We start from the raw sequence: 27,217 nt of genomic DNA on the forward strand, positions 1-27,217 counted from the left end.
GTGTGTGTATGTGTATGTTAGACTAGTTTAAGTGTCTATGTAGTTAATAAAGTCTTACTTGTATCACACTTGACGTTGTTCATTGTTTGCTCATAACTGGAATCCCTTAATCATGCAGATTTATGCTACAGGCTCTGTGTAGAATTGTACAGTAAGAAAGTTATTTCCCTTAACCAGGAAATTAACGTTCTTAGAATTGACAGTTGACCCTGAGAGGTCAAGTAAATACTTACAGCGGATCTAAATATTTATAATTAATTATAACTAGTTATGATTAATTATTCATATTCCCCCTGAGCTGATTCGCTATACCATGGAAGAAACAGTCAGTCAAACATAGGAGTAGGCTGCACAATTAAAAAATAATTTTTTTGGTATCAAATAGAGATAACTAAACAAAATAGCGTGTCTGCTAGAGGTTCTGACAAAATGTTAATTGTTGCAGTCTATGTACTTTTTACATTTTAATTATTTATTGCAAAATCTGCACCTCTTTTGTGGCTAATATTATTCTCATAATGATCCTTACTCCGTGAAGTCAAGTAGCAGAAGTTACAGTAAGTGAAAATGTGTAAATACTACTGGCCCATTTTGGGGTGAACTAAATATGCAAGACTATTCTTACATCACTGTTTATAACACAGGCCGTTTATCCTTTGCTGGGCCGCTTTTGCTTTGCTTATGTCCCCATTTAAAAAAAATTTAATTTATTTTTAATTAATTAAATTTTAATTAATTTATTTTTGACATATAATTTATATCCCCAATTTAAAAAAAAATGGGGACATAAATTAAGAGTATACCCACTTCTCCAGGCACCACTACACCACTGCTGGTACCTATGTAACCGGTATAAAAAATTTTAATTTATTTTTAATTAATTAAATTTTAATTAATTTATTTTTGACATATAATTTATATCCCCAATTTAAAAAACAATGGGGACATAAATTAAGAGTATACCCACTTCTCCAGGCACCACTACACCACTGCTGGTACCTATGTAACCGGTATGTACTAGAACCGAATCCGATTCTAGATTGCCTCAGATTTCGGTGCCTCATTTCGGTGCCATGCCTGAGCAATCGATTTAAATATTTGTCCTCTGGTTTTCCGAAACGGACGTAAGAAGCATCATTACTGGCACCGCACGTGAAAAATTATTTCCCGACTGAGAAAATGCACGTAAACTCAAGTTGGAAAGCTCTAATAATACAAATCCAACACATCTTTGTAGTAACGGGAGTCTCCATGCTGTTTTAACATTCCGACTTAAAAGCACAACTCGGGAAATGAGAGCATTCGAGCAAGCTAAACATGCTTAAATTAAAATGCCTAAAGCTAAACCTCCCTTGTATTCACATTTCTAAACCTGTTGTCCAACAAAAGAGAACATTATAACCTTTTTACTCCACAACACCAGTCAAATGCTTCCTTTTGTGATCTGATGAGGCTTCTTGTCACAGAATGAGGCAGAAAATATGTTCCATATGCTACTTTAAAAAGAATACATCGATTAGCAATAGATTATAAATTAGGGTGAGCATACGTCCTCTCTGCGTCCGGCCGGGATTTCTTAATTGCCCAAAATGTCTGGGATTCGGCTGTTTTCTTAATCCCACTCCCGCTGAATCTCTGACCTTTGATGACACAACATGTGTTTCGCTCCCGCAATTTTCTTGTCCACTCCTTTAAACATTCTAATATTGTATATAATTTTGGTGCATCAGGGAGCCGCTTTCAGGATGCTGTGTGTTTAAATATATTTGAATGAGCGTTTGCGCTGTTTACTTTCACTTTCGATTTCGCGATCACACGCACTCTGTGTAAACATCTGGAGCACATCTTACAAGATCAGATATTTGTCAGTGAGCTCAGTATCTGTTGAGCAGCAAATACTCCAGCATGGTCTTGCCAGTCATCTCTCCTTATTCTCGACCTGTGATCAGTCAAAGCTGACACCGGTAGCTCTTGTTGGATGCAGGGTTGCCAAGTCCGCGTTTTTTCCCCCAGAATTGGGCTACTTTTAAACTGTTGCCATGGATTGATTTTCCCAAGTGGGTTAAAGGTGTGAAATATTACATAAATTACATTTGACTGAATTGCTTGTATTGTAACATTTTGCATTCTACCTATGATAAAACTTTCATGGACTCCTACATTAACTGTTCCCTCCTGGTGGAATGACCTGCCCAGCTCAATCCTAGCAGCTGAGTCCTTAATATTTTCAAGAAACGGCTGAAAACACATCTCTTTCATCTTCATTTGACCCTCTAACTCTAGCACTCTCTATTCTAATGCTACTTCTAATTTGATCTTTTAATTAAAAAACTTGACCCTCTAACATTTGCACTCTCTATTCTATTTCGATTCTAACTACTTGTTTTATTTATAAAGAAAAAAGAGCCTCTAACACCAGCATTCTATATTCTTTCTCTATTCTTTCCAATTAATTTTTATTTATTTATTATAAATAATAACCTTCTAACACTAGCATTATCTGTTCTTTTTCTGTTCTTTCTACTTTTTTCTTTTTATTTATTATAAAAACAAAATAAGCAAACAAACAAAAAAACTGCCCACTACTGTCCTTTATTTTGGAAAACTAAAATATGGTCACCCTAATATAAATATACTTCATTATTATGAAAATACCAGAGATTGCTTAAATAACACAGATAAACAATATTGTCGCAGTCGAGTGTTTATTGTCTTTGTTTTATCATTCAAAACGTTTATATGTTCTGTTTACTCAGTTACAGATATAATAGCTATGCCTTTGTCCATATAAGGGATTTCCTGGAGGGTCATGAGTTCTCTACTTCTGTGACTGGATATGTGGATTTTCTGTGTGAGGGCGCCCTCTGGCGTCCAGTATGAATGAAACAGACATCATGTGTTTATAGTACTAATGGCCAATCCATCATTTTTTGGGGGAATTTTTATTTTTTTATTTATTTTAATAAGTTTCGGTTTAGGCACCGGAACCATTTTAAAAGTATCGATTTGGCACCGGTATCGAAAAAACCCCCAAACGATACCCAACCCTAGTGGCGACATTTCCACGCCCTGAAACGTGACGCTGATACGAAACTAACTGTGATTGGTTGTTTGACATGTCGGTCAAACGGCCTCATGGGCGGGCCTTGTCCAATGAAAGCTGCCATGGATTCCAGACCTTCAGCCGTCAGTCTGAAGGTCTGACTACGCGAGACTAATACAGCATAATCTTTTCTAGATTTTGGCCAAATTATAGGCTACTAAACTAAAGAAAAAAATCTGTTAACGCTTTAAAGACATTAAAGTATTTAAGATTTTTTATAAATGTATAAATATATAAATAAAAATATATTTTTTTATACAACATTAGGAAGATCAGGCCCTTTCTTTCAGAACATGCTTCATAACTCCTTGTTCAAGCTCTTGTTCTATCCAGGCTGGACTATTGCAATGCTCTCTTGGCAGGTCTTCCAGCCACTTCTATCAAACCTCTACAATTAATCTAAAATGCCTCTGCAAGATTAATCTTTAATGAGCCGAAAAGAACGCACGTCACACCTCTGTTCACCAATTTGCACTGGCTACCAGTAGCTGCTCACATAGAATTCAAGGCATTAATGTTTTCCTACAAAACAACCACTGGGTCTGCACCCCTTTACCTAAATTCATTACTTCAGAGTTATGTGCCCTCTAGATGCTTGTGTTCTGCAAGTGAATGACGCATTATTGTGCCATCTCAAAGAAGCACAAAATCACTTTCACAGACTTTTTCTGAAGAAATGACACTTTGCTACAATGTAAAGTAGTGAGTGTTCAGCTTGAACACTCATGACACTCCCACCACCATGCTTGACTGTAGGCAATACACACTTGTCTTTGTACTCCTCACCTGGTTGCCGCCACACATGCTTGACACCATCTGAACCAAATAAGTTTATCTTGGTCTCATCAGACCACAGGACATGGTTCCAGTAATCCATGTCCTTAGTCTGCTTGTCTTCAGCAAACTGTTTGCGGGCTTTCTTGTGCATCATCTTTAGAAGAGGCTTCCTTCTGGGACGACAGCCATGCAGACCAATTTGATGCAGTGTGTGGCGTATGGTCTGAGCACTGACAGGCTGACCCCCCACCCCTTCAACCTCTGCAGCAATGCTGGCAGCACTCACTACGTCTATTTCCCAAACACAACCTCTGGATATGACGCGGAGCACGTGCACTCAACTTCTTTGGTCGACCATGGCGAGGCCTGTTCTGAGTGAAACCTGTCCTGTTAAACCGCTGGTGGCCACGGTCTTGGCCACCGTGCTGCAGCTCAGTTTAAGGGTCTTGGCAATCTTCTTATAGCCTACGCCATCTTTATCTAGAGCAACAATTCTCTTTTTCAGATCCTCAGAGAGTTCTTTGCCATGAGGTGCCATGTTGAAATTCCAGTGACCAGTATGAGAGAGTGAGAGCGATAACACCAAATTTAACACACCTCCTCCCCATTCACACCTGAGACCTTGTAACTCTGAGTCACATGACACCGGGGAGAGAAAATGGCTAATTGGCCCCAATTTGGACTTTTTCACTTTAGGAGTGTACTCACTTTTGTGGCCAGCGGTTTAGACATTAATGGCTGTGTGTTGAGTTATTTTGAGGGGACAGCAAATTTACACTGTTATACAAGCTGTACACTCACTACTTTACATTGTAGCAAAGTGTCATTTATTCAGTGTTGTCACATGAAAAGATATAATAAAATATTTACAAAAATGTGAGGGGTGTACTCACTTCTGAGATACTGTGTGTGTGTGTATATATATATATACACACATATACATATACATCTAGATATATAGGCTATCTAGATAAACACAGTTATTAGTTTCCTTCTCTTCACAACAAATTCTCTAAAGTTAAGGCTATGCGTTCAGGCTATAAAAACTCAAATCCAAAAACAAATTAATTTAAGGTGAAACTGATGCCTACCTCGATTGGTACGAATCCAAATGTTTCCATATTCGCGACATATCTGGATGCTAAAATATTATTTATTATGTAATAGGCTTTGTACTTCACTCGCATCGACATCATCCTTCACATCGGCTATATCAGCACAGTGAGGCAGTGGTCACGCTGAACGCAACATATTGTACAATGGAGCAGTGCAACTTTTAATGTTTCTTTTAACTAGGGATGGGTATCGTTAAGGTTTTAACGGTACAAAAGTAATCAAATGTAATCAAATGTAAATGAACACTGCATAGTTTTCAGTGCATGTATTGATAGATTAATGCTTATTAAAGCTATAACGTTATTCCGATTAAGAGCAGATTTGCATTTTGATGGCCCAAGCGCCAGTCTGTCACTTTAAGACAATATATTGACACGCATCGGATTTTCTCCCAACTGTTCTCCTCCACTTAAGACATAAACTGTGTTTAAGTAAATACTCTCCAAGCCGGCCATTTTGACATTTTTGTGTGTATTTGATCGATTGGACATTGGCCCGAAGCTCAAAGTGTAATTTGTTTGTCTGTTTGGGAGCGCACCACACGCACACATTTCAACCTGAGGAACAGTGTCTCTTGTGCGGATTGTGCTTTCAACATTTTATTATCAAACATGTCCCGCAATTTAGCAACAGTAAAGACGGCATCTTACAACAATCACCGATTGAGCTGATTCCGATGTTAAGTTTGGGTTTTAGGGAGGAACGAGTGCGCACCGCTGTGAAGGGAAAGAAGTTCGCAAGACGAAACGCAGCTAGTTTTTAATAGCTTTACCTCATGTCTTTTGTATAATCCTTAGAAGCCAAAATCAAAATAAAAAAAATAAAATTAGCTTAATAAAACCGCCACAGGCCTAAAGTGTAAGCAGATGTTTGAATGTTTAGTTCTCTCTTCTATCATAATTAAACAGGGCTTTCATGTTGCGTGTGCTGAAGCTCCTCCGCGTGAGCGCAATCTCGCTTCTGAATTGCGAATAGCAAAAATGAGATAGAATTAGCAAGATAATGTGTATATATAGCAATAATAAATGTATGTGTGTTTTATTAATTTCTCCAGTACCGATAGCAGAACCGTTAACGTCAGAGCTTATCGATACTCCGGTCTTCCATAATTTAGCCCCGGGACCGATTAAATACCGGGTTTCGGTACCCATCCCTACTTTTAACTGTATTTTATTTTGATAATGATCAGGCTGCAATGGTGCAAAATATGTTTTGTCTGTGTGCGCATGAGGCGCCGGTGTGATATGGTCATACCAACGCTGGTTGGTTATACAGATAGAAGCAAAACATCATTCAAAACTGTCAAGATTTGCAAAATAAATAAAACCGTAAAATAAATAAAACTGTAAAGCTTTTGCAAAATAAAGAAAACTATTTTCTGCGGTCTTGTTTTCCTTTCCGTGAACTTTGTATCGCGTCACAATAAGCGGAAACTCAGCACATTTGTTTTTCTTTCGTTTTGCTAATCTGTCAATGATTTAAGTGAAATACATTTAGTGTAGGCCAATATAGGCTATTCCTTTTTCATGTAAGCCTATAGTTTTATTCAGTTTTCTCCATTCACAAGTGCTGCAGGTGCGCATGATCCGTTGAATCCATCTTACACTATCCTCGGATAAACTCTAATGCATTGCCATTGCGACTTAACTATGATGAGTTCACAGCTGAGCGGGCATTTCACCATTGGATGCGTCAGCGTCACATTTGCATATCTGAATTCCTGATTGGTTGACCGCAAATTTCAAATATTAAATGGAACCAGTGGCGTTAAAGTCCAAAATAAATTTTGAATGCTTATTCCTTAAAAATAAGGTTTTAATCATTTTAGTAGTAGTAGTAGTAGCAGTCTGTTACGTACATTCTACTCAACAACAGTAATACATTTCTGCCAATGCCCTCAAGTTAAACCGAACTTTTATTTTGACGGGTTGCCGTGAATACCATTACATTTCTGTGTGTGTATGACATGATGATAGTTTTACTCAGATGAAATGGTCAAATGCTCAAGAAGTGACTCTCAGAGCAGTTCTGGAGATGTTGTTCGTGTATTTATGTCCTCATGTAGTGAGATGGCAGAGGTTAATATCACCGGAAGTGTCACAAGCATTTCAGTACGAGTACTACACAAAACCACGCGTCTGCGCCATTCATTAACACAGAGACATGCAGAATTCATATTTAAATATGAATCGTTTTGCGGCTTAATATTTACAAATACTAGTGGGAGGGGGCTCACTTGTGTGTGTGTGTGTGCGCGCATCGGGCGGAACTCCGCTACGTAGAGACTGAAATGACATGCCGTCGTGTAAATAAGATAAATAACATAAGGCTATTTAGTTTGCTTAATAAAAGAAGGTATAGACATGTTCTATAGGAAAGGTAACTTTAAATGTCTTCTGTTGTGATCTGGCGCTATAGAGAAAATATAATTAAATAAAAACCGTAAAATAAATAAAACTGTAAAGCTTTTGCAAAATAAAGAAAACTATTTTCTGCGGTCTTGTTTTCCTTTCCGTGAACTTTGTATCGCGTCACAATAAGCGGAAACTCAGCACATTTGTTTTTCTTTCGTTTTGCTAATCTGTCAATGATTTAAGTGAAATACATTTAGTGTAGGCCAATATAGGCTATTCCTTTTTCATGTAAGCCTATAGTTTTATTCAGTTTTCTCCATTCACAAGTGCTGCAGGTGCGCATGATCCGTTGAATCCATCTTACACTATCCTCGGATAAACTCTAATGCATTGCCATTGCGACTTAACTATGATGAGTTCACAGCTGAGCGGGCATTTCACCATTGGATGCGTCAGCGTCACATTTGCATATCTGAATTCCTGATTGGTTGACCGCAAATTTCAAATATTAAATGGAACCAGTGGCGTTAAAGTCCAAAATAAATTTTGAATGCTTATTCCTTAAAAATAAGGTTTTAATCATTTTAGTAGTAGTAGTAGTAGCAGTCTGTTACGTACATTCTACTCAACAACAGAAATACATTTCTGCCAATGCCCTCAAGTTATACCGAACTTTTATTTTGACGGGTTGCCGTGAATACCATTACATTTCTGTGTGTGTATGACATGATGATAGTTTTACTCAGATGAAATGGTCAAATGCTCAAGAAGTGACTCTCAGAGCAGTTCTGGAGATGTTGTTCGTGTATTTATGTCCTCATGTAGTGAGATGGCAGAGGTTAATATCACCGGAAGTGTCACAAGCATTTCAGTACGAGTACTACACAAAACCACGCGTCTGCGCCATTCATTAACACAGAGACATGCAGAATTCATATTTAAATATGAATCGTTTTGCGGCTTAATATTTACAAATACTAGTGGGAGGGGGCTCACTTGTGTGTGTGTGTGTGCGCGCATCGGGCGGAACTCCGCTACGTAGAGACTGAAATGACATGCCGTCGTGTAAATAAGATAAATAACATAAGGCTATTTAGTTTGCTTAATAAAAGAAGGTATAGACATGTTCTATAGGAAAGGTAACTTTAAATGTCTTCTGTTGTGATCTGGCGCTATAGAGAAAATATAATTAAATAAAATTAACTTGACCTTCGCGCCCCGCCCCCCTAATATAATGGCAGGGGAAACACTGATATGCATCTATGCAACTGAGAGCATTCTGAAAGACTGCTTATGTGATATCAACATGTCAATTTATAATAAGCAACAGAAGACTTTAACAGCCAATGACATTTACAGCTGGGGAGACTGGACTGATTTTCTACGGTTTAGTGTTAATCATTTAACTCGCCTGTTTTTAAATTCCCTATCCTGGCTTTCAGTCCACAAGGCTGGCCAGGAGTTCTCATCTCTCTCATCATCTGAAGCAAGGAGATATAAACATTGTATTTGGTTTAACTCCTGTACACAGTCACAGACACACACATACACAGTATCTGTGTTATCTCTCCCCTTCTCCCGCATTCACTGATCCACCACACTAACGGAACTTAAGTTATTAGCTAGATATGTTGGCTTGAAAAATCCAACATACTGTTATATTATTTAAACTTCTTATTCTTCTGAGACGCAGAGTTGGCTGGAGTATCAGTCACGCTCAGTGTTGCCAAGTCCGTGGTTTTCCCGCAGAATTGGGCTACTTTAACACTTGCCGCATTTTGTAGTTTTGGGCTAGTTTTGAGTAGCAATTAGGCGGGTTTTGTTGTGAAAACCTGGCAACCCTGGTCACGCTTATTGACAGTGTAAGATGATTTACGATTAGCCGTGTGGGAAATCCAACCACTGATTGGCATGTTGTTATCTCAGAAACAGGCTCAGCCATCACATTGAATCAGATAAACTTGTTATATATTTACGTTTCAGTATAATTACCCTCGCTATACCAGGGGCGGTTCTAAACCCTTTTGAGGTGGGTTTCAGTCCCCCTATCTGTCACCTTAGCCCCCCAAAACTATCTTAACAATCAGGCCAGTGCTGCTTCCTCGAAAGTTTTTCATTCTCACGTGTGTAAAGTCTTGTCGGTTTAAACATTAAAGTAATTTTAAGCCATTTAAGCCCAAGACATCTCAATGCGGTATGCATGCACTGTGGTAGAGTGTTTCTATGCGTACCGCTCACACACCTGAAGTGCACAAACAGATAGCCTTCTCAGACAGCAGGTGAATACCAATGGCTGTCTTGACAAGTATCCTTGTAAGCACAGTCGGTTGTTAAGTAAATGTAAACAGTAAAGAAAATATCAAATGTACATCAGTATAACAGTAGGTGTATAAAAAAGTAGGTGCTTCGCAACACAGACGGGGTGAATTTATGAATGAACGTGTGAAAGTTCTGTTACAAAACGATGTTGTTACGTATCCTTGTGCTTTAAGTGGGTATACAAAATCCTTGACCTTTCCTAGTGGGTATACGGCGTATACCTGCGTATCACGTAGACTACACCACTGAATGGAACGATAAAATAACGTTATTAACCGGTTAATGGTCATTTCAAATTTTCGATTCTGTTCGGAACCATAAAATTGTATTTTGTTTCTGGTTCTGTTCCTGTCAAAATTTCGTTCTTTTCCAGTTTTCGTTCTCGTTCCTCTTGAACTGTGTCAGAGCCCTGGGTTTGTTGTATGATTAACATTAATGCACAGACAACAGCAGGTGTTTATAGGCTGCTGTCCCTTTTAAGACCTGTGACCTGTGCATAACGAAATACAAACTATTATTAGCAAAAAAACTAACAAAAAAGTCCTACAAATTATTGAAAACAATTAAACTGTCAGTAATAAAAAGGAAAAGGACAAATACAATAGAACAAAAAAGATACAGATGAAAAATGTTTTTTTTAATGCAAGTGTGTATTCAGTTAACAGCTACTACAGAAATTGAATAATGTAAAATAAAACGGCATAGTCTTCACTGTAAGAATTAAACTTCCTTTGTTTCTTATTAAAGATTCAGTCCTCCAGTCTAGAACAGCGAGTGATTTTGTCTTTTGTTGTTTGATTAATATTAATCACACAGTCAGAAGCAGGAATAGCCCACTGTCACTTTAAGAGCCACACTGATCTAATTTACTGTCACACATGTATTTTCATTCTCATCTGTTAATGTTCATTTATTACATAACCAACGAGGGTTTACATGAATAATCACCAAGCGACGCATTTTGACACATTTTTGCATGTATTTGATGTTTAGGTGCGCACCTTGAGCTAAAAGATGACTTTACATATCCGTGTTCTGTTCCGTCTGAGTGCATACACAGAAATTCTACTGAGGAACAGCGCAAGTTCTCTTTGGGACTTTTAAAAACATGAATAAAGCTAATCAACTTTAACAATTCAACCACGTCCCATTTTGCAAAAGTCACATCACGTTGCATGATTTTGCAGATTTGCACGTGAAATAATTGTTTAATCTCGATTATTGTAGTTTCATAATCGTTGGAGGCTGAAATTGAAACCAAAACCGTATTTCGACTAATTGCACAGCCCTAGTTTATCCTACCATAGTTAACTTCTGAGCTGTTTTTGTATAATTCACATCTGTACAATGTACGTCTGATTATTCACTAAACTTCCAATCATTGTAATTTCACCCTATTTTGTCCTGCCTGGAGGCCCCGGTTATTTATTTGATGATTGAATAAGCTCTTGAATAGGCAGGAAGTTGCAACATGTGATCTACACAGAAAGATGAAGTAGTTTTATAATTGGTATAGTTTATTCAAATCTTCCTCGCCCTTTGAAAGCACAGACTGACATCAATCTGCCGCATTCAGAAGCCAAGGGTAAAAATGTATTTTGCCTGTTGGTGAGATTAGCTAGACAACACAAAATTTAATCTGACTATACTTTATTGGAGTTTCATTATTAGTTCAAATGAATTTGATTCATAGTTTGAAATAAAACAACTTTTCATAGTTTGTATAGGCACAACTGAATTTACCCAATAGCACCATCTAGTGTCCAAGCAGCATGCTTTCAAATATCTATCTCCTAACAATATAAATATTCAGCACATATTTGCATGAATTGTAAAAACGCAAATACTACAGTGCTCAAACATTTTGGTTAAAGAATTATTTTTAAGAAGTGTGTGTAAAATATAACAGAGTACTTTTTAGAATTTAAATTTTATACTAAAATCCTTCATAACTCTTATATCTTGTAGGTGTAAAATTCAATTGTTAATTGATAATTAATAGCTATTGCTAACCAATTTTGTGTGTGGATGACCATGCAAACAAGCTACCAGCAAAGACCCTGCAGATGATTTGCAGAATATATCTTTAAGTTGCAATTTTGTCTTTTTTTCCATAGGTTGTAACTTTGTGGTACAGAGCTCCAGAGATTCTCCTGGGATGTAAATATTATTCTACAGCTGTTGACATCTGGAGTTTGGGCTGTATCTTTGCAGAAATGGTATTTCTTTTTTTTTTTGAATGTACATGTCATCTTGCTTTTATTGATTGCGTATGTTCTTTTACTTTTGACACACTTTCTGGCTTTTCATACCAGCTCACTCGAAGAGCTTTGTTTCCTGGAGACTCTGAAATAGACCAGCTCTTTCGGATATTTCGGACACTTGGCACTCCGGATGAATCTATATGGCCTGGAGTCACCTCAATGCCAGACTACAAACCCTCCTTTCCCAAGTGGGCACGACAGGACCTGCCTAAAGTGGTGCCACCGCTGGATGAAGATGGCAGAGACCTTCTTGGGGTAAGAGGACAATGAAGTTTATCTAGTATCATTCGATGTTGAACAGCCTCAATATTTCAAGTCTAAAATTTGAACTTCCAAATGCTGAGCAGGGATTGCCTTGTGAGTCAAAGTGCTCAGGCTAAACTGCAGTACATTGCAGCTTTGCACCAATCTGGATTGGACACCGTTTTTCATCTAGTCTTGTTGGAGACTTTTAATATTGTTGTTTTTCTTTCACTGTAGTGCTGGGCAATATGACCAAAAATCTGTATCTCAATTTTAAGATTCTGGTGGTTTTGTTTTTTCTTTACCTGACTGGAACCTTGTACAGGTTTATTGGTTGCACTTTATTTTACAGTCCTGTTCTGCGTGTACACACTATGACAATGACGTACATCTTAATTAAAATGCTTTTGTCATTTAAAATAAAATAAAATATTATTGTGTGAGAGATTAAAGGGATAGTTCACCCAAAAATGAAAATTTGATGTTTATTTGCTTACCCCCATGGCATCCAATATGTAGGTGACTTTGTTTCTTCAGTAGAACACAAACTGAGATTTTTAAGTCAAACCGTTGCAGTCTGTCAGTCCTATAATGTCAGTGGATGGGAATCACGGCTTTGAGAGTCATGAAACATACACAAACAAAACCAAATTAAACCCTGCGGCTCGTGATGATACACTGATGTGAAAAGATACGAAAAGATCGGTCTGTGCAAGAAACTGAACAGTATTTATATTTTTTTACCTCTGATGCACTGCAATGTCTGAACTGAGCGCGTTCGCGTCTTCTTCTTCTTGCTTTACGGTGGATAGCAGACTTATAAGTGCATTACCGCCACCTATCTCTCAAATGGACCATTGACAGTATCTACAATCTTCGTTTGTGTTCTACTGAAGAAACAAAGTCACCTACATCTTGGATGCCGTGGGGGTAAGCAGATAAACATCAAATTTTCATTTTTGGGTGAACTATCCCTTAAATATTTAATTTTAATATAACTACTTGTACTGAAACAGCTATCTTGTGCACTAAAAATGCCTCAATGTAGATTTTGTTGAGCTTAATAGGTACGTTTACCCCTACTGTCGTTTGTCCTGTCAATTCCATGCCCCTTTCCTGAACCTGTGTCCTCATGCTTACCCAAATGAATTCATCACTGAGGAGAGAAAGGTCATGTCCAGATCCAGATTTGCTACACAACTTTGCAAAGTCTGCCAGTTCTGTGGTCTCTTCCCAGAATCATACTTGGCTCACTCCTTTTGCACCAGATCAGCTGCATCGGTCACAAATATGGGCTATGGGGTAGTGGTCTTCCATTGCTCGTGACAATGCTGTATATTCACCTGACATCCTGAACATTCTAAACGCACAAAAGGATATGAGATCTGTGGTCATTGTAAATGATTAGTTCTTCACAAAAACTTGCTATCATTTTGAACCAATATTACAGATCTATTATTCAGCTTGTTTGGGTGGCATGCTGTTGTGCAGGGGTTATCCATTTTTTGGCAACATGCTTGATATTTAACAGCACAGTTTGTAAAAAATCTTCATTTGTATTCATCTGCAGAAAGGTCATATACAGTGCACATACTTTGGAAAGTGTTACTATCCTTAACCTTTGGCAATTTGTATTTGTATTCTCACTCTTGGATTAGAGGAGATCCTCTCAAGCTCTGTTGGGTTGGTTGGGGACTGTCAATGGATAACCATTTTCTGGGCTTTATTTGTTTGGGTCAAAAAATTTGTTTGGGTTCAGGTCCAGGCTTTGACTGGGTTACTTTCAATAATTTGTCCCTAAGCCACTTTTGCATCATCTCGGTTGTGTGCTTAGGATGCTTTTCACTGCTTTCCACTGATTCTCAGTGGCCATATCGCAGGCTTAAATTAAATATCTTTATTCTACTCATAAAAATTCAGTAAGTTAATGTTTTCAACTAGGGAAGTACACAATTACCAGAAGACTCAATTCTCACCAATGATCAGTCAAGTGTGACATGATTTGTACAGGAAGTATCAAAATAAATTTTTAATTTTTGGATTGGTGGTGATGACCGATAATCTGATTCATAGGAGATCTACCCACCCACGTCCCCTGTCAATCCTTGTTTTCGAGTGAATACCATTGAATTCTACATCTCTACCCCACAGTTTTTACCTGGAAACAATATTGATTTTAATTTGAAAATTTCTAGTTTTTAACATTTTTTTTGTTTGTTTTTGTTTTTTCCACAGCAAATGTTGATCTATGATCCTAACAAGAGGATCTCAGCAAAGAACGCCCTTGTTCATCGGTTTTTCCGTGATGTCACCATGCCAGTGCCCCCATTACGCCTCTGAAGTCAACTGTGATGATACTTCAGCAGCACTGGAGTTTGGGTCCACTTTCTGAGAGTTATTTCCCATTTTGTTTGGAAATTGATCAGTTTTATACTATGACTTTTTATTATTTCATTATTCTAAGATGATATTGTTCTAATTAATGATTTGAAACCTAATTTTTTGATAGATTCATAAAACAGTTGTCTCTGCAACTTAATAAACTTGTTACATTTTGTTTACATTGTGTAACATATCGTTTCCACATACTGTTTTTTTTTTTTTACAACTTTATCAAAGCACCAATTAAACAGCAACAAACGTATAACAGAATGAAATGACAGTAAGTTCTATTTAAAGCGTTAAAATGGGCAGTGGGGATCTCCTGTGGGTATAAAATAGTGTTGATGCTAGTTAGCTAAGTTTAGTACAAGTCAAGCATTACTTTGGAGAACTCATTCATTCTGTGTAAAAATCCATGAGTTTTTTTAAGCTTTTCCTTTGTGGTACTGTCTAAAATACAAGGAGTATGGTTGGATATTTATTTCTTCTTCATGTGTAGCTATGTTTTATGTTTAATATAATTTTAAGATTAAAATGTATTGCATGTAAGTAGCACTGGTTTAGCAGTGCTGCAGTGGCAGTGAAGGGCAGGCATAATAAGTCCTTAACAAAATATATATGAGAAGAGGCCTTTCACAATCCTACTCTACCTTGAGACACCTGGAGCCTGCATAGTTGCCCTGGTAAGTTTAGATCATGGTACCAACACGCAGTGGGTTTTTTGAAAAATGAAGGTGGGTTGACTTTTACTATTGTTTACCTTATAGTAACATGGCTAATCTGCTGTGTGGGTTTTGTTCTTGGTAAAATAATCTAAAAAAAACAAAAACATAAGTCTGACTTAAAAAATGGTTGACTTTGTTCCTTCATTGAAAACTTGTTCGGTTTTGAGAAATATAGCATCACATCACTTGCTCACCAATTGATGCTCTGCAGTATATTGATAATGGAGGAGAGCATAGTTACACCCTAGTGTGACCAGACATCCCGTTTTTCCCGGGACAGTCCCGTATGTCGGCTCTATTTTTAGTGTCCCGTATTTCAAAATTTCTTTACGACTGGGTGATCAGAGCGAGTAGTAGGCCTGGTAGTGTTCTGTCACAGGAGAACAGCCTAATCAAAGGTAACCAGGTATAACAAAATTACCATCCAATTCACAATTCGATTAACATGTAGTAAGGGAAGATGGGATAGGCGGAATCAAACTGAATGACACACCAGAAGCGCTCTCGGCCGCGCGATCCCAGTTCTGCCATTAGTTCTCCTTGAGCCTTAATTGTCAAATACACACATAGCTGTCAAAATGTCCATCGTGTGGAGTATCTCACGTAAATACAGTTGGTTATGGCTTAAGTGAACGTAAACAGGTGGGTAAAAACGTTTTATAATACAGATAGTTCGGTCCTTGATTCTGATTAGTTGAGCCAAGTTCGAAGCTGTAGTAAATTACTCTACAAACATACACCTATGTTTATATTTGTATGTTGCTCAGCAACCACTTTGTTGGAACCACAACCGTTTCTGAGGAACTGCATTGGTGGACGAATAATGTATCATTACACTTTATTTGCTTTGTTTTATTTTGTGAAACCTTACTACTTGTATGGAATAACGTGTGTCCCAGATAGCATGCGGATGTGGGCCACTTAAGGCAATGATATGGCACTGCTGGCCTTCTTATGGCCCGGACAAAATGGATGTAAGCCTAAAGTGGCCCATATGTAAAACGGCAAAAATGGCCCAAATGTATCAAATCACATGTGGGCCTCTGTAGGTAAAGATGCGGTGTTGACGGCAATGTGTAATCTGAATATGACCCTAAAGTGGCCCATATGGTAAATAGTGATTATAGCCCAAATAGTGCCAACCAAATGTGGGCCACCTTTGGCAAAAATGTGGCATTATCGACAAAAGCTAATCAGGGTGTAAACCGAATGTGGCCCAGGTACATTAAAACGTATCTGGGCCAGTTTTGGCAAAGATATGGCACAGTGAGCATTGGCTAATGTAGCTGTGAGCCTAAAGTGGCCCACATATGATGCCACAAATGTGGCCCAGTTATCCTCAAACGTATCTGGGCCAGTTTTGGCCAAGATATGGCATGGTAAGCACTGGCTAATGTGGCTGTGAGCTTAAAGTGGCCATTATATGATGCCATTAATGTTGCCGAGGTATGTTAAAACAGATCTGGGTCAGTTTTGGCAAAGATATGGCTCAGTGAGAATTGACTAATGTGGCTGTGAGCCTAAAGTGGCCCTTATATGATGCCACAAATGTGGCCCGTATATAAAATGACAAATATTGCCCAAATAATTAATAACAATTTGGGCTACTTTTGGCAAATATACGGCACAGTCAACATTGGCTAATCAGTGTGTAAGCCAACTTGTCCCACATTTTACATGGCAAATATGCCCCATATATTATAAAACAGATGAGGACCACTTCTGGTTGTAACACTTGACACTGACTAATTGAAATGGAAGCTTGAAATTGTAAATATGGCCTAATAGAATTTGGCTACTTTTAGCAGGATGCAACACAGTTAACTGATGCAGGGTGATCTGGATGTGAGTCTTAAGGAGGCTACAAATGCAGCAATTAATTTTTTGAAACTTAAAAAAAAAATTTTTTTTAATGTGTACTGTGCAGCATAAAAACAGAAATGCACTATAATGATTGTACTCTTAGGCAAGGCAAGTTTATTTATATAGCACATTTCATACACAGTGGTAATTCAAAGTGCTTTACATAAAAGAAAAGAAAATAATAAAAAAAATTATCACGACAATAAAACAAGGAATTTAAAAACTGAAAATGATTTAAAAATTGATTTAAGAGGTTTAAAATGAATTTAAAACAGTTAAGAATAGAAAATGATTTTACCTAAAATATAGTGCAATCAGTTCGGACATTGCACAGTGCTCATTCAATAAATGCACAGCTAAACAGATGAGTTTTGAGTCTGCATTTAAATGTGACTATTTAGCACATCTGATCTCTTCTGGAAGCTGATTCCAACTGCGGGCGGCATAATAACTAAAAGCGGACTCCCCTTGTTTTGTGTGAACCCTTGGTATTTCTAACTGACTTGATCCTAATGATCTGAGTGGTCTGTTAGGTTTATATTCAGTGAACATATCTGCTATGTATTTAGGTCCTAGGCCATTGAGTGATTTATAAACGAGTAAAAGTACTTTAAAATCAATCCTAAATATAACTGGAAGCCAGTGTAAGGACCTGAGGACTGGTGTGATATGCTCAGATTTTCTGGTTCTAGTCAGAATTCTAGCAGCAGCGTTCTGGATGAGCTGCAGCTGTCTAATGGTCTTCTTGTGAAGGCAGGTGAGGAGACCATTACAATAGTCCACCCTGCTGGTGATAAAGGCATGAACAAGTTTCTCCAAGTCTTGACTGGAAACAAAACATCTAATTCTTGCAATGTTTTTGAGATGATAGTATGCGGATTTAGTTACAGCTTTGACATGACTACTGAAACTAAGGTCTGTCTCCAGAATGACTCCAGTTATGAGCAAACAATGAACAACGTCAAGTGCAGTGACGGCGCTACACCGGGGCTAGGGGGGGCTATAGCCCTGTCAGAAATTTTAATAGCCCCGGTTTAGCCCCATTTCTCTATGAAGTAACTCTGACGTCATCAATATCATTTCTTTTCTTAGCACCCCCACATATTGGTCTAGCCCCCCCCCCCCTCGCCCCGGTGGGGAAAAAATTCTGGCGCCTCGCCTGGTCAAGCGCGATACAGGTCTGAGAAGATTCACGCCTCTCAAGATGGGCTTGTCCAATGAGAAAGGCTGAAATCCCAAGCGGGAGGTTGCAATTATTGGAGGGTTTACGACCCTTTGTGTGAGGGCATGGTAATTTGCAAATGTAATTCGCTTGGGGTGTTGATGCACAAACTAATAAAGATTCTTAGAACACTAATATGTTGCATAGGTACCAACATATAATATCCACTCTCGTTCAGATCATCAAAGACGAATTCATAGATACTAAACATGGTAGAATTACTGTTAATAAAGAATAACAATTTGGTCCCTCAGTAAATTCTCTTTGCCACCTTGAAGAATTCTCAGTTACTTAAAGTGTAGACGGCCGGGAAGTAAGAAAACACACAGTCAAATGTATCCTCAATACTTCAATTTATTCATAGAAATACAGATATTATATAGGCATATGTCGAGGGGAGTTTCATCCTCTTAACCAATGAGGATATGAATAACATACACATAGGATCTTTGGCCAAGAACATGTGTTTATATAAAATGGCCACATGTACAGAAAAACATGGACATATTAAGAATAGACTTTTGCGAAGAATGCTGAACTGTCTTCAGAGTTTCATCACGAACCTCATTCCTAGCTATCATGTCCTTATTTGGGACATTTGAACCAAGAGAAGCTAATGTATACATTTAAGCATGCATACCTCGCAGTAAGAGATATTTAAAACATAATATCAAGAGAGAGAGAGATGGATACAGAAGGGGGGATTCAGAGAGAATGCGTTGTATATAGAAGAGTGAGAGAGAGGGAGAAAAAGGAGGGGTGAGGCATGTCTGGACTCAACAGAAAGACAGAGAGTGTTTTCTAACAATTACATATAGGTAAGATGACAGAAACGAGTGGTTCCATCACAAGCCTGCATAAACAGTATACAATATCACAACAACATACAAAATGACCTGAAGGATATGTGTGTTCATTCAAAGAAAGGTTTTCCTATGAATTAATTAGAGAAGAGTCCATTTTTACTGTGCATTGTGTCTCTTCCTATGGAAAAGGTAGTGATTTCCTCTACCCACATTCCTTTGGGCAATAAAACCAGATATCAGCATTGGTTGCCATGGTGACCAGGGGCCTGGTGTAGTTCGCAGACAACCTGGCACCCAGTATGTTTATTGGGTGAGGGGTCTCTGACGATTTGTTAATCTAATGAATAATTTATTTGTTAAATCTAATGAAAGGTGGTGTGTCTGATTGGTCCAGACTCTACAATTGGCAGAGGGAGTCAATGGGTCTGTAGTCATTTGACGATAAGGCTAGGTAAATCTGGGTATCATCAGCATAGCTGTGATAGGCAATTTGGTTCTTTCTCATTATTTGACTTAGTGGGAGCATAGACAGGCTAAACAAGAGCGGTGCAAGAATTGAGTTTTGTGGGACTCCGCATGTCATGGACGTCCACTTATGCTCTCCTATACTCACATAATAACCTCTCACTTCTAAGTATGACCTGATTACCATCCCAGAAAGCCCGACCCAGTTTTCCAGTCTCTCTAGAAGTATGTTATGATCGACCGTGTCAAACGCAGCACTGAGATCTCCTAGTACCAGCACTGATATTTTGCCAGAATCAGAATTTAAGCGAATATCATTTATTATCTTAATGAGCGCTGTCTCTGTGCTGTGATGCGGTCGGAAACGATATAAAAGTTTTATTTTACTCAATGTTGAGTATTGTTGATGCATAACTCATTTAAGTCTTAGTGTGGCCCAGATAATGTAAATTTATGGTTTATTTAGTTCGTTATTAGCTAAAATGTGGCTGTGTAGTGGCCTGCTTGTGACCACTGACAAAATGCCACCATTCCATGCAGCCTGTGGACCACTTGAGCAATGTGGGGAAGACCAGGGTTAGAATAAAAATCAACTGTGGCCCATATTAGGGCCAGTTTTGATTTATTTGGTTTGCTTATATGCAGCAATGCTAAGGCTTACTTGAGGCCAAAATCAAAATCCAAATGCCATTATTCCACGCAGTATGTGGGCTGGAGCAAGGTGTTGGATCTGGGCCAGAATTAAAATAAATGTGGCCCAGATTTGGGCCAGTTCTGGTTTATTTTATTTATTTATTTATTTTCATGGCTGATATGCAGCCTACCTATGGCTTGCTTGAGGCCCAAATCTGGCACACAGGAGTGGTCCACCCAAATGCCATCATTCTTCACAGTATGTGGGCCGTGTCAAGGTCTTGGATCTGGGCCAGAATTAAAATCAATTTGGCCCAGATTTGGGCCAGTTCTGCTCTATTTGGTTTATTCATGGCTGACACTGGGCCTTCCTGTGGCTTGCTTGTGGCCCAAATCTGGCAAACAGGAGCGGACCACCCAAATGCCATCATTCTTCACAGTATGTGGGCCGGAGCAAGGTGTTGGATTTGGGCCGGATCTGGGCCAGAATTCAAATCAGTTCTGATTTATTTGGTTTATTCATGGCTGATATTGGGTCTTCTTTTGGCTTGCTTGTGGCCCAAATCTGGCAAACGGGTGGACCGCCCAATTGCCATCATTCCACACAGTATCTGGGCCAGATGAAAGAAGAATTTTGCTAACTGGACTGTATGTGTGTGTGTGTTAACACTGTTTCATGTTAAAACTAAAATAAAAACTATAATAGGCTATACTGAAAAAAAAACTAAACTAAAGCTTGCAAAGAAACAAACAAAACTAAAACTAACAAAGAACAATCAAAAACAATAAAACTACACCTAGATTGATATAATTGAAAATTAAAGAAAAAAAACATTTCAAATGTTAAAACTATTTATTGTGAACCACTAATTTGATAATGATTATGATTAAAGATGACTATGATAATGATGACACGGTCATTGATATATTCTGAACAATTTTATATATGGTATACATGGTTATATATAGGACTTGGCTAAATACAATTTAGTGACTGCATCTTGAAACTATGGTAGAATGAAATCAAACACTGTGACTCTTGTTCAGTGTAAGCTGCTCTCAGTGATGTTGCATTTTTAGCACCGGTTAAACAAGACCGGTTTTACATGGACACCAAAGATTTGACACAGAATATTGAAAAATGCTGTCTAAAAATGCTCTTCACAATTGAATGATGCTAGTCTAGTCAGTTAAAGTTACTGAAACTAAATGTTTTCATTGCATGTTATAAAGATCTTCTGTTTTTGAAACAAAGCACAACAGTATGATCTTTCCACTTGAGTACTGTGAACAGTCAATTTGTTCAAAAGCAAGATACATGTCAAAGCTTTATTGCTGAATTAAAGACATTACAGTAATACAGACTACATTTGACACATCATACACATTTCTCGTACAAAATAAACGTAGAAAACTGAAGTCACTGACTACTGTCTGCTGACTACTGAAGTAGAGGTAGTCATGGAGGTGAGATTTTAAATTTAATTCACTTGACGTTTTTTCCTGAAATACAGATGTGTGACCGTTCCCTGCATTGGTCCAGTACATCTCACTCGCAATAGTGACACTCTTACCATTTTCCAATTTTGTCACAAAATGCACGGCAGTTGTTTTTGGTGTCTGTATATTTTTTTTATTGGTTGTAATGTTTTGTGTTTTTCCAGCCTGCACTGTGGGTGTTTTTAGGCCAATTTTTTAGCTTCTGTCATTTTGTTTTATGTGTTTTACTTTCTTGTAAGATGTCCTTGAGTGTCATGTAAGGTGCCTATAAAAAATACATTATTGTCAGTGCTTGAAGTGGAAAAAAAGAAGTGCCGGTACCCCCCATCCCCCCCAACCACCTCCAAAAAATACTAATAAAATAAATATATTTTCATAATTCCAAATGTATGTATATAATGCTGAAAGAAAGAAAGAAAGAAAGAAAGAAAGAAAAAGAAATTCGTTTAGAGCATTTTTAAAGGGGTCATATGATGTTGCTAAAAAGAACATTATTTTGTGTATTTGGTGTAATGAAATGTGTTTATGCGGTTTAAGGTTAAAAAAACATTATTTTCCACGTACTGTACATTATTGTTTCTCCTCTATGCCCTGCCTTTCTGAAACGCGTAGATTTTTACAAAGCTCATTGGTCTGAAAAGCAAGGTGTGCTGTGATTGGCCAGCTATCCAGTGCGTTATGATTGGCCGAATACCTCAAGCATGTGACGGAAATGTTACGCCCCTACCATATTGTGATGCCCTGTCAGGCCAGAGCGATGATTCAAAAACATGAAAACCCATTATAAACGAGGCATTCGTTTTATCCAGTGGGGACATAATTATGGATTCTAATGACTTATACTGTCTTTTTATGCGTTGCGTTGCATCGCGCTGCATAAACATAAAACCATGTCTGCATTTGTGATCGAAGAAATGACAAACAACAAGCCCTACTCTACACTGCACAAAAAAATTTATTTTAAATATAAAAATATAAAATATAAAAACTCTTTAAATATAAAAAACTTACTTACAGTCTTTGAGTCAGAACAGCCGGCTTTGTAGTCTACTCTACCAGGATCAGTCTGATTTCTAGTCGTGTCCATTTTTGGAAGGCCAAACAAAGTAGTTATGCTTTCACAACGAAACACAGCGTCACACACGGTGGCTTAGAGTGATCAGAGGCTTGAGACTCTGCTTCGTCCACGGTGAAAGCCGATCCGGTGATCCACAGCGCAAGGTTGATGTATTTCCTCAGCAACCAGCACGGATCAGCTCCAGGCATGACGAAGCGGAGTAGTTTTCACAACGAAACACAGCGTCTTCACGTCTTAACTTTTATAAAGAATATCTCTTTGGATTTGAGACTTTAGTCTTTGCAACTTTACAGATCTTCTTTATGCACCAAGAGCTTGTAACACTCCAAAGAGAAAGGAAAACTTCATATGACCCCTTTAAGTTGATTAGAAACACATCAGAAGAAGGGAGTCAGTGTCATGAGTCTGGGCCCTGCGTTTCTCCTCTCACCACCTGAGGTCGCCATCTTCTGTCCTCCCGGACTCCATTCCCCAAACTCCACACACCTGTCACTTATTACACCCTCAGCTGTTCCCCATTGTCATGGACTATTTATACACCACACTCCCGCTACTCTGTCTGGCTAACAATTAATTAATTAATTATTTGTAGGTTATGGATGCAAGCACCTTCTGTTGCCGTATTTGTATCCCGGTTCTGTTCTTGTTTGAGTTGTTTTTCAGATCTTGTTTGATCCGTTTCTGTATCTGTTTTGCTTGGACTGTGTCTGCCTTTTTGGTGAAATAAACCTGTGTTTGGGACCAGATCCTGTTGTCACGGTGTCTTTCCCTCACCGTTTGTGACAGTCAGATGCCATGTAACTATTGCATCAAATACAGGCATTTTACATTATATATGCCATGTGATGCTGTAAACAGAAGCCTTAGAGACTGCCACATTACTGTAATTCACCCTTCACAATGAAAGGTCAACCACAGTAAATTCATATGGTACAGTAAGAACATTCAGTGCACTGGCAGCAAACTGTTCTTAGGCTTCAGCACAAAACCTCATGGCAGTGTCATATCTTCATTACACCTTTTGAAAATGCACCAGTGAGACATAATTGGAAACATTATAGATTTTATATCTGTTGTGTAATGTAAGTGTATTGAAAGTGTATTTTGCGTTGTTTGCCAACGAGTGAACTGTTAAAAGTACTCAGTTGTATGAAGATGCTATTGTGTTCTGATGATTAAACCAAATGGTCTCATGATGTGTTCAAAAGTGTTTTGAAACAATGATTATGTGTAAAGAAATTATGTACAACTGGAATGAAAACATGAGATCAGAAAGAAATCAGAATCAAAACAGAGATCAGAAATAGATTCTGAAAGAATGACTATAACAAGTGTAATAGTGATACAAGTGTGATAGTTTTAAAAGTGTGCACCAAAACAAACAAACAAACAAAAACTAGTCTTACATTAAGACATTGCAAATTACTGTAAATGTAAGCTGCACACACACAAATATGGGAACAAGGCATTGGGAACATGGGTGTCAGAATTGTTACTTTATAGTTTGGTCACTTAGCATATTACTGTGATTAGTACATGGTATACAGCTATTTGTAATGGATGTTGGTGGCATCCTGAGATACATAATCTTGCACTCAAAACCTTAGCACATTTCCATGGCTGATGTGTGAACAGTTCAGACTGAACATAGTCTAGGCTCGTGAAGTATCCAGACTTTTTTCTCCCTATGAGCACAGTCTGCTTCAGAAGTTGACAACTCAGTGTGAAGAATGAGCCCACACAGCTGTTTGTGCATCAAACATTCATATAAAGTAATTAGTTTCACATGTATGTCATAGATAATGAATCATTTTTGAACATAATTTTCATAAAACACAAAAAACAAGAGTCAATCAGCACATTATTATAACAAGTTCATAAACATAGGGATATCGTAGGACTCAAGGAACCACTGAAATATTTGTCTATAAACTGTCAGCTGAGGTGTGATTCAGGACACTTCTGTAGAAGCTGTGCAGATACTCCAGCAAAACTTAAGGAGCTGTGAACACAAGACTAATAATATACAACTGAAATATGTTATTATAAATAGTGTTTAATAACTACAGTGAATGTGTTTGAATGGTTGATGACTTAGTAATTATTTTCTGCAATTTTTATGAAGCGTTTTATATAAATGAAATATACAATGCACATGTTCAATGCAATTTACAGAGTGCACCAGTCCAACTAATATACTCAGATCAGCCAAAACAAAAAAACGACCTGCTTAATATTATGTAGGACTCCCTCTTGCTGCCAAAACAGCTCTAATGCATCGAGGCATGGACTTCACAAGACCTCTAAATATGTCCTGTGGTCTCTGGCACCAAGACATTATAGCAGCAAATCCAGCAAGTTGTGAGGTGGGGCCTCCATGGATTGGATTTGTTGCAGCACATCCCATAGATGCTCATTTAGACTGAGATCTGGGGAATTGGAGGACATGTTCCTCAAACTAGATTTTTGTAGTGTAGCAGCATGCTCAAAGAAGCTTTCTGACAGTGGTTCTGTCCTTTCGTGTGCCCATTTTTGTTGTCAGAAGTCAGCTTCCAACACATGAAATTCAAGAAATGACTGTTCACTTGCTGCCAAATATATCCCACCCTTAACAGGTGCCATTGTAACGATATAATCAATGTTATTCATTAATCTCTTAGTGGTTTAATATTGTGGCTGATCAATGTAAAGAAAGTACCCCCCCCCCCCCCCCCCCCCCCCCGTCCGTCATGAAACACTCTATTACTTTGTGCTGAAAGAATTCTCCAGTTAACATTCATTTTTGTGTTTATTAATGTGTGATGGTGACTGCCTGACTGTTTATCCTTGACTTATTATACTATTACTTTACTTCAGTTTAGTCTCTGAATAAAATCTCTCATCATGCTGTGGGCTATGATGTTCTCCAGTAATCCTATATGTGTGTGTTCCTGAACAATAATGAAATATTTTATTGCAGAGGTCAACGTAAAAAAAGGTCCCCCCCCCCCCCCCCCACACACAAAAAATTTAATCTTTAATTTTCCATTATAAAATGTTTAAAAAAGTAAAACTGTGTTCTGGGCTTCACTTGAGCTCAGAGAGAGAGATACAATAAGGGGCACTGCTAGCTGGACGAATGGCGGTGACAATTCTAGAGGCTACAGCTGTACGGCTGTTTACCTAAATTAACGCTACACATTATGATGAATTATTTTTAGCCAGTAATACAAGATTCATTATACTGATCAGAATTTATCATAATAAATCATAAGCAACTTGGGATTGTTGAGTAATTATCCATGCAAGTGGAGTTGCTTGTTGCTTGTATTGCAATCTGGTACATTTTATTTTAGCAGACATGTAACAAAATAAAACGGTCTCCTTGTGTTGTTTCTTTGACAATTACAATCTTTTAAAGAATACTATCAAATCTTATTTACACAATATATTGGATTTTTGTCATGTTAAAATGTTAAGGTACAATACAAAAATTCAAGCTCAATATTATGTTATGCGTTGCATTAAGTCTAAAAATGGAACTACAGCTATACAAATGAAACAGAATATATTTCAAAGAAAAATAAATGAATACATTAACATTAAACTTAAAATCATTAATTCAACATACTGTAAGAGCCACAACATGTCTTATAAAGCACAACTCCCAACTGTTTGGTTTACATATATATAGTGCCTTGTGTAAGTTTTCAGCCTTTTTTTTTTTTTTTTACATTTTATGTTGCAATCCTATGCTATACTACTTTTTAACTACTTTCTAACACAAAAAACTGATTTGTGATAACTTTGTAAATGTATCAGTAATATATAATTTTAAAAAAAAGACATTGCATAAATATTCAGACCCTTAACTCAGCTCAACTCAAGCACCGTTGGTGGCAATTACAGGTACAAGGCTTTTTTTATGCGACAAGTTTTGCAAATCTGAATTTGCTGCCATTCTTCTCTGCAGATTGTCTTTAGCTCTGTAAGGCTGGACACTGGTGGCAATTCACAACAGGTACATACACTCACAAATCTGTTCTTATTCTTTTCCAGAAATGAGAACCACTGTTACATATATAGACAGATTATAGGCATGATTTAAAAAGGTACACACCTATTGAATTTGCTTCAGGTTAATTCAGGTTAAAGTGTAGAAACATTTTTGAGATGGTCCAGCTTCTGTTTTTGAGCCAAAGGGTCTGAATACGTATGCAATGCAATTATTTCCGTATTTTAAATTGTGAATAAACGCAAAGTTATTGCATCAGTTTTTGCTTTGTCATTATGGGGTATAGAGTGTAAACTCATGTGAAAGAAAAGCAATATAAAGCATTTTAGCATAAGGCTGAAACAGCGAAAAAAAAGTATGTTTAAAGTATGTA

General features: G+C 37.7%; 1 protein-coding gene across 1 annotated transcript in view; it reads left to right on the forward strand.

The window, feature by feature from the left end:
- LOC107562245 (cyclin-dependent kinase 2-like) overlaps positions 1 to 14,737 on the forward strand; it is a 42,006-nt gene extending 27,269 nt beyond the window's left edge. Inside the window, exons 5-7 of the mRNA XM_016246853.1 lie at positions 11,787 to 11,888; positions 11,985 to 12,188; positions 14,412 to 14,737. Of these exons, the coding sequence (XP_016102339.1) occupies positions 11,787 to 11,888; positions 11,985 to 12,188; positions 14,412 to 14,516 (411 nt within the window). The 3' untranslated portion in view covers positions 14,517 to 14,737. The remainder of the gene's footprint in view (positions 1 to 11,786; positions 11,889 to 11,984; positions 12,189 to 14,411) is intronic.
- The last annotated feature ends 12,480 nt before the right edge of the window (positions 14,738 to 27,217 follow it).

Source organism: Sinocyclocheilus grahami, unplaced genomic scaffold (genome assembly GCF_001515645.1).
Source record: "Sinocyclocheilus grahami isolate Dianchi unplaced genomic scaffold, SAMN03320097.WGS_v1.1 scaffold814.1, whole genome shotgun sequence".
NCBI lineage: Eukaryota > Metazoa > Chordata > Actinopteri > Cypriniformes > Cyprinidae > Sinocyclocheilus > Sinocyclocheilus grahami.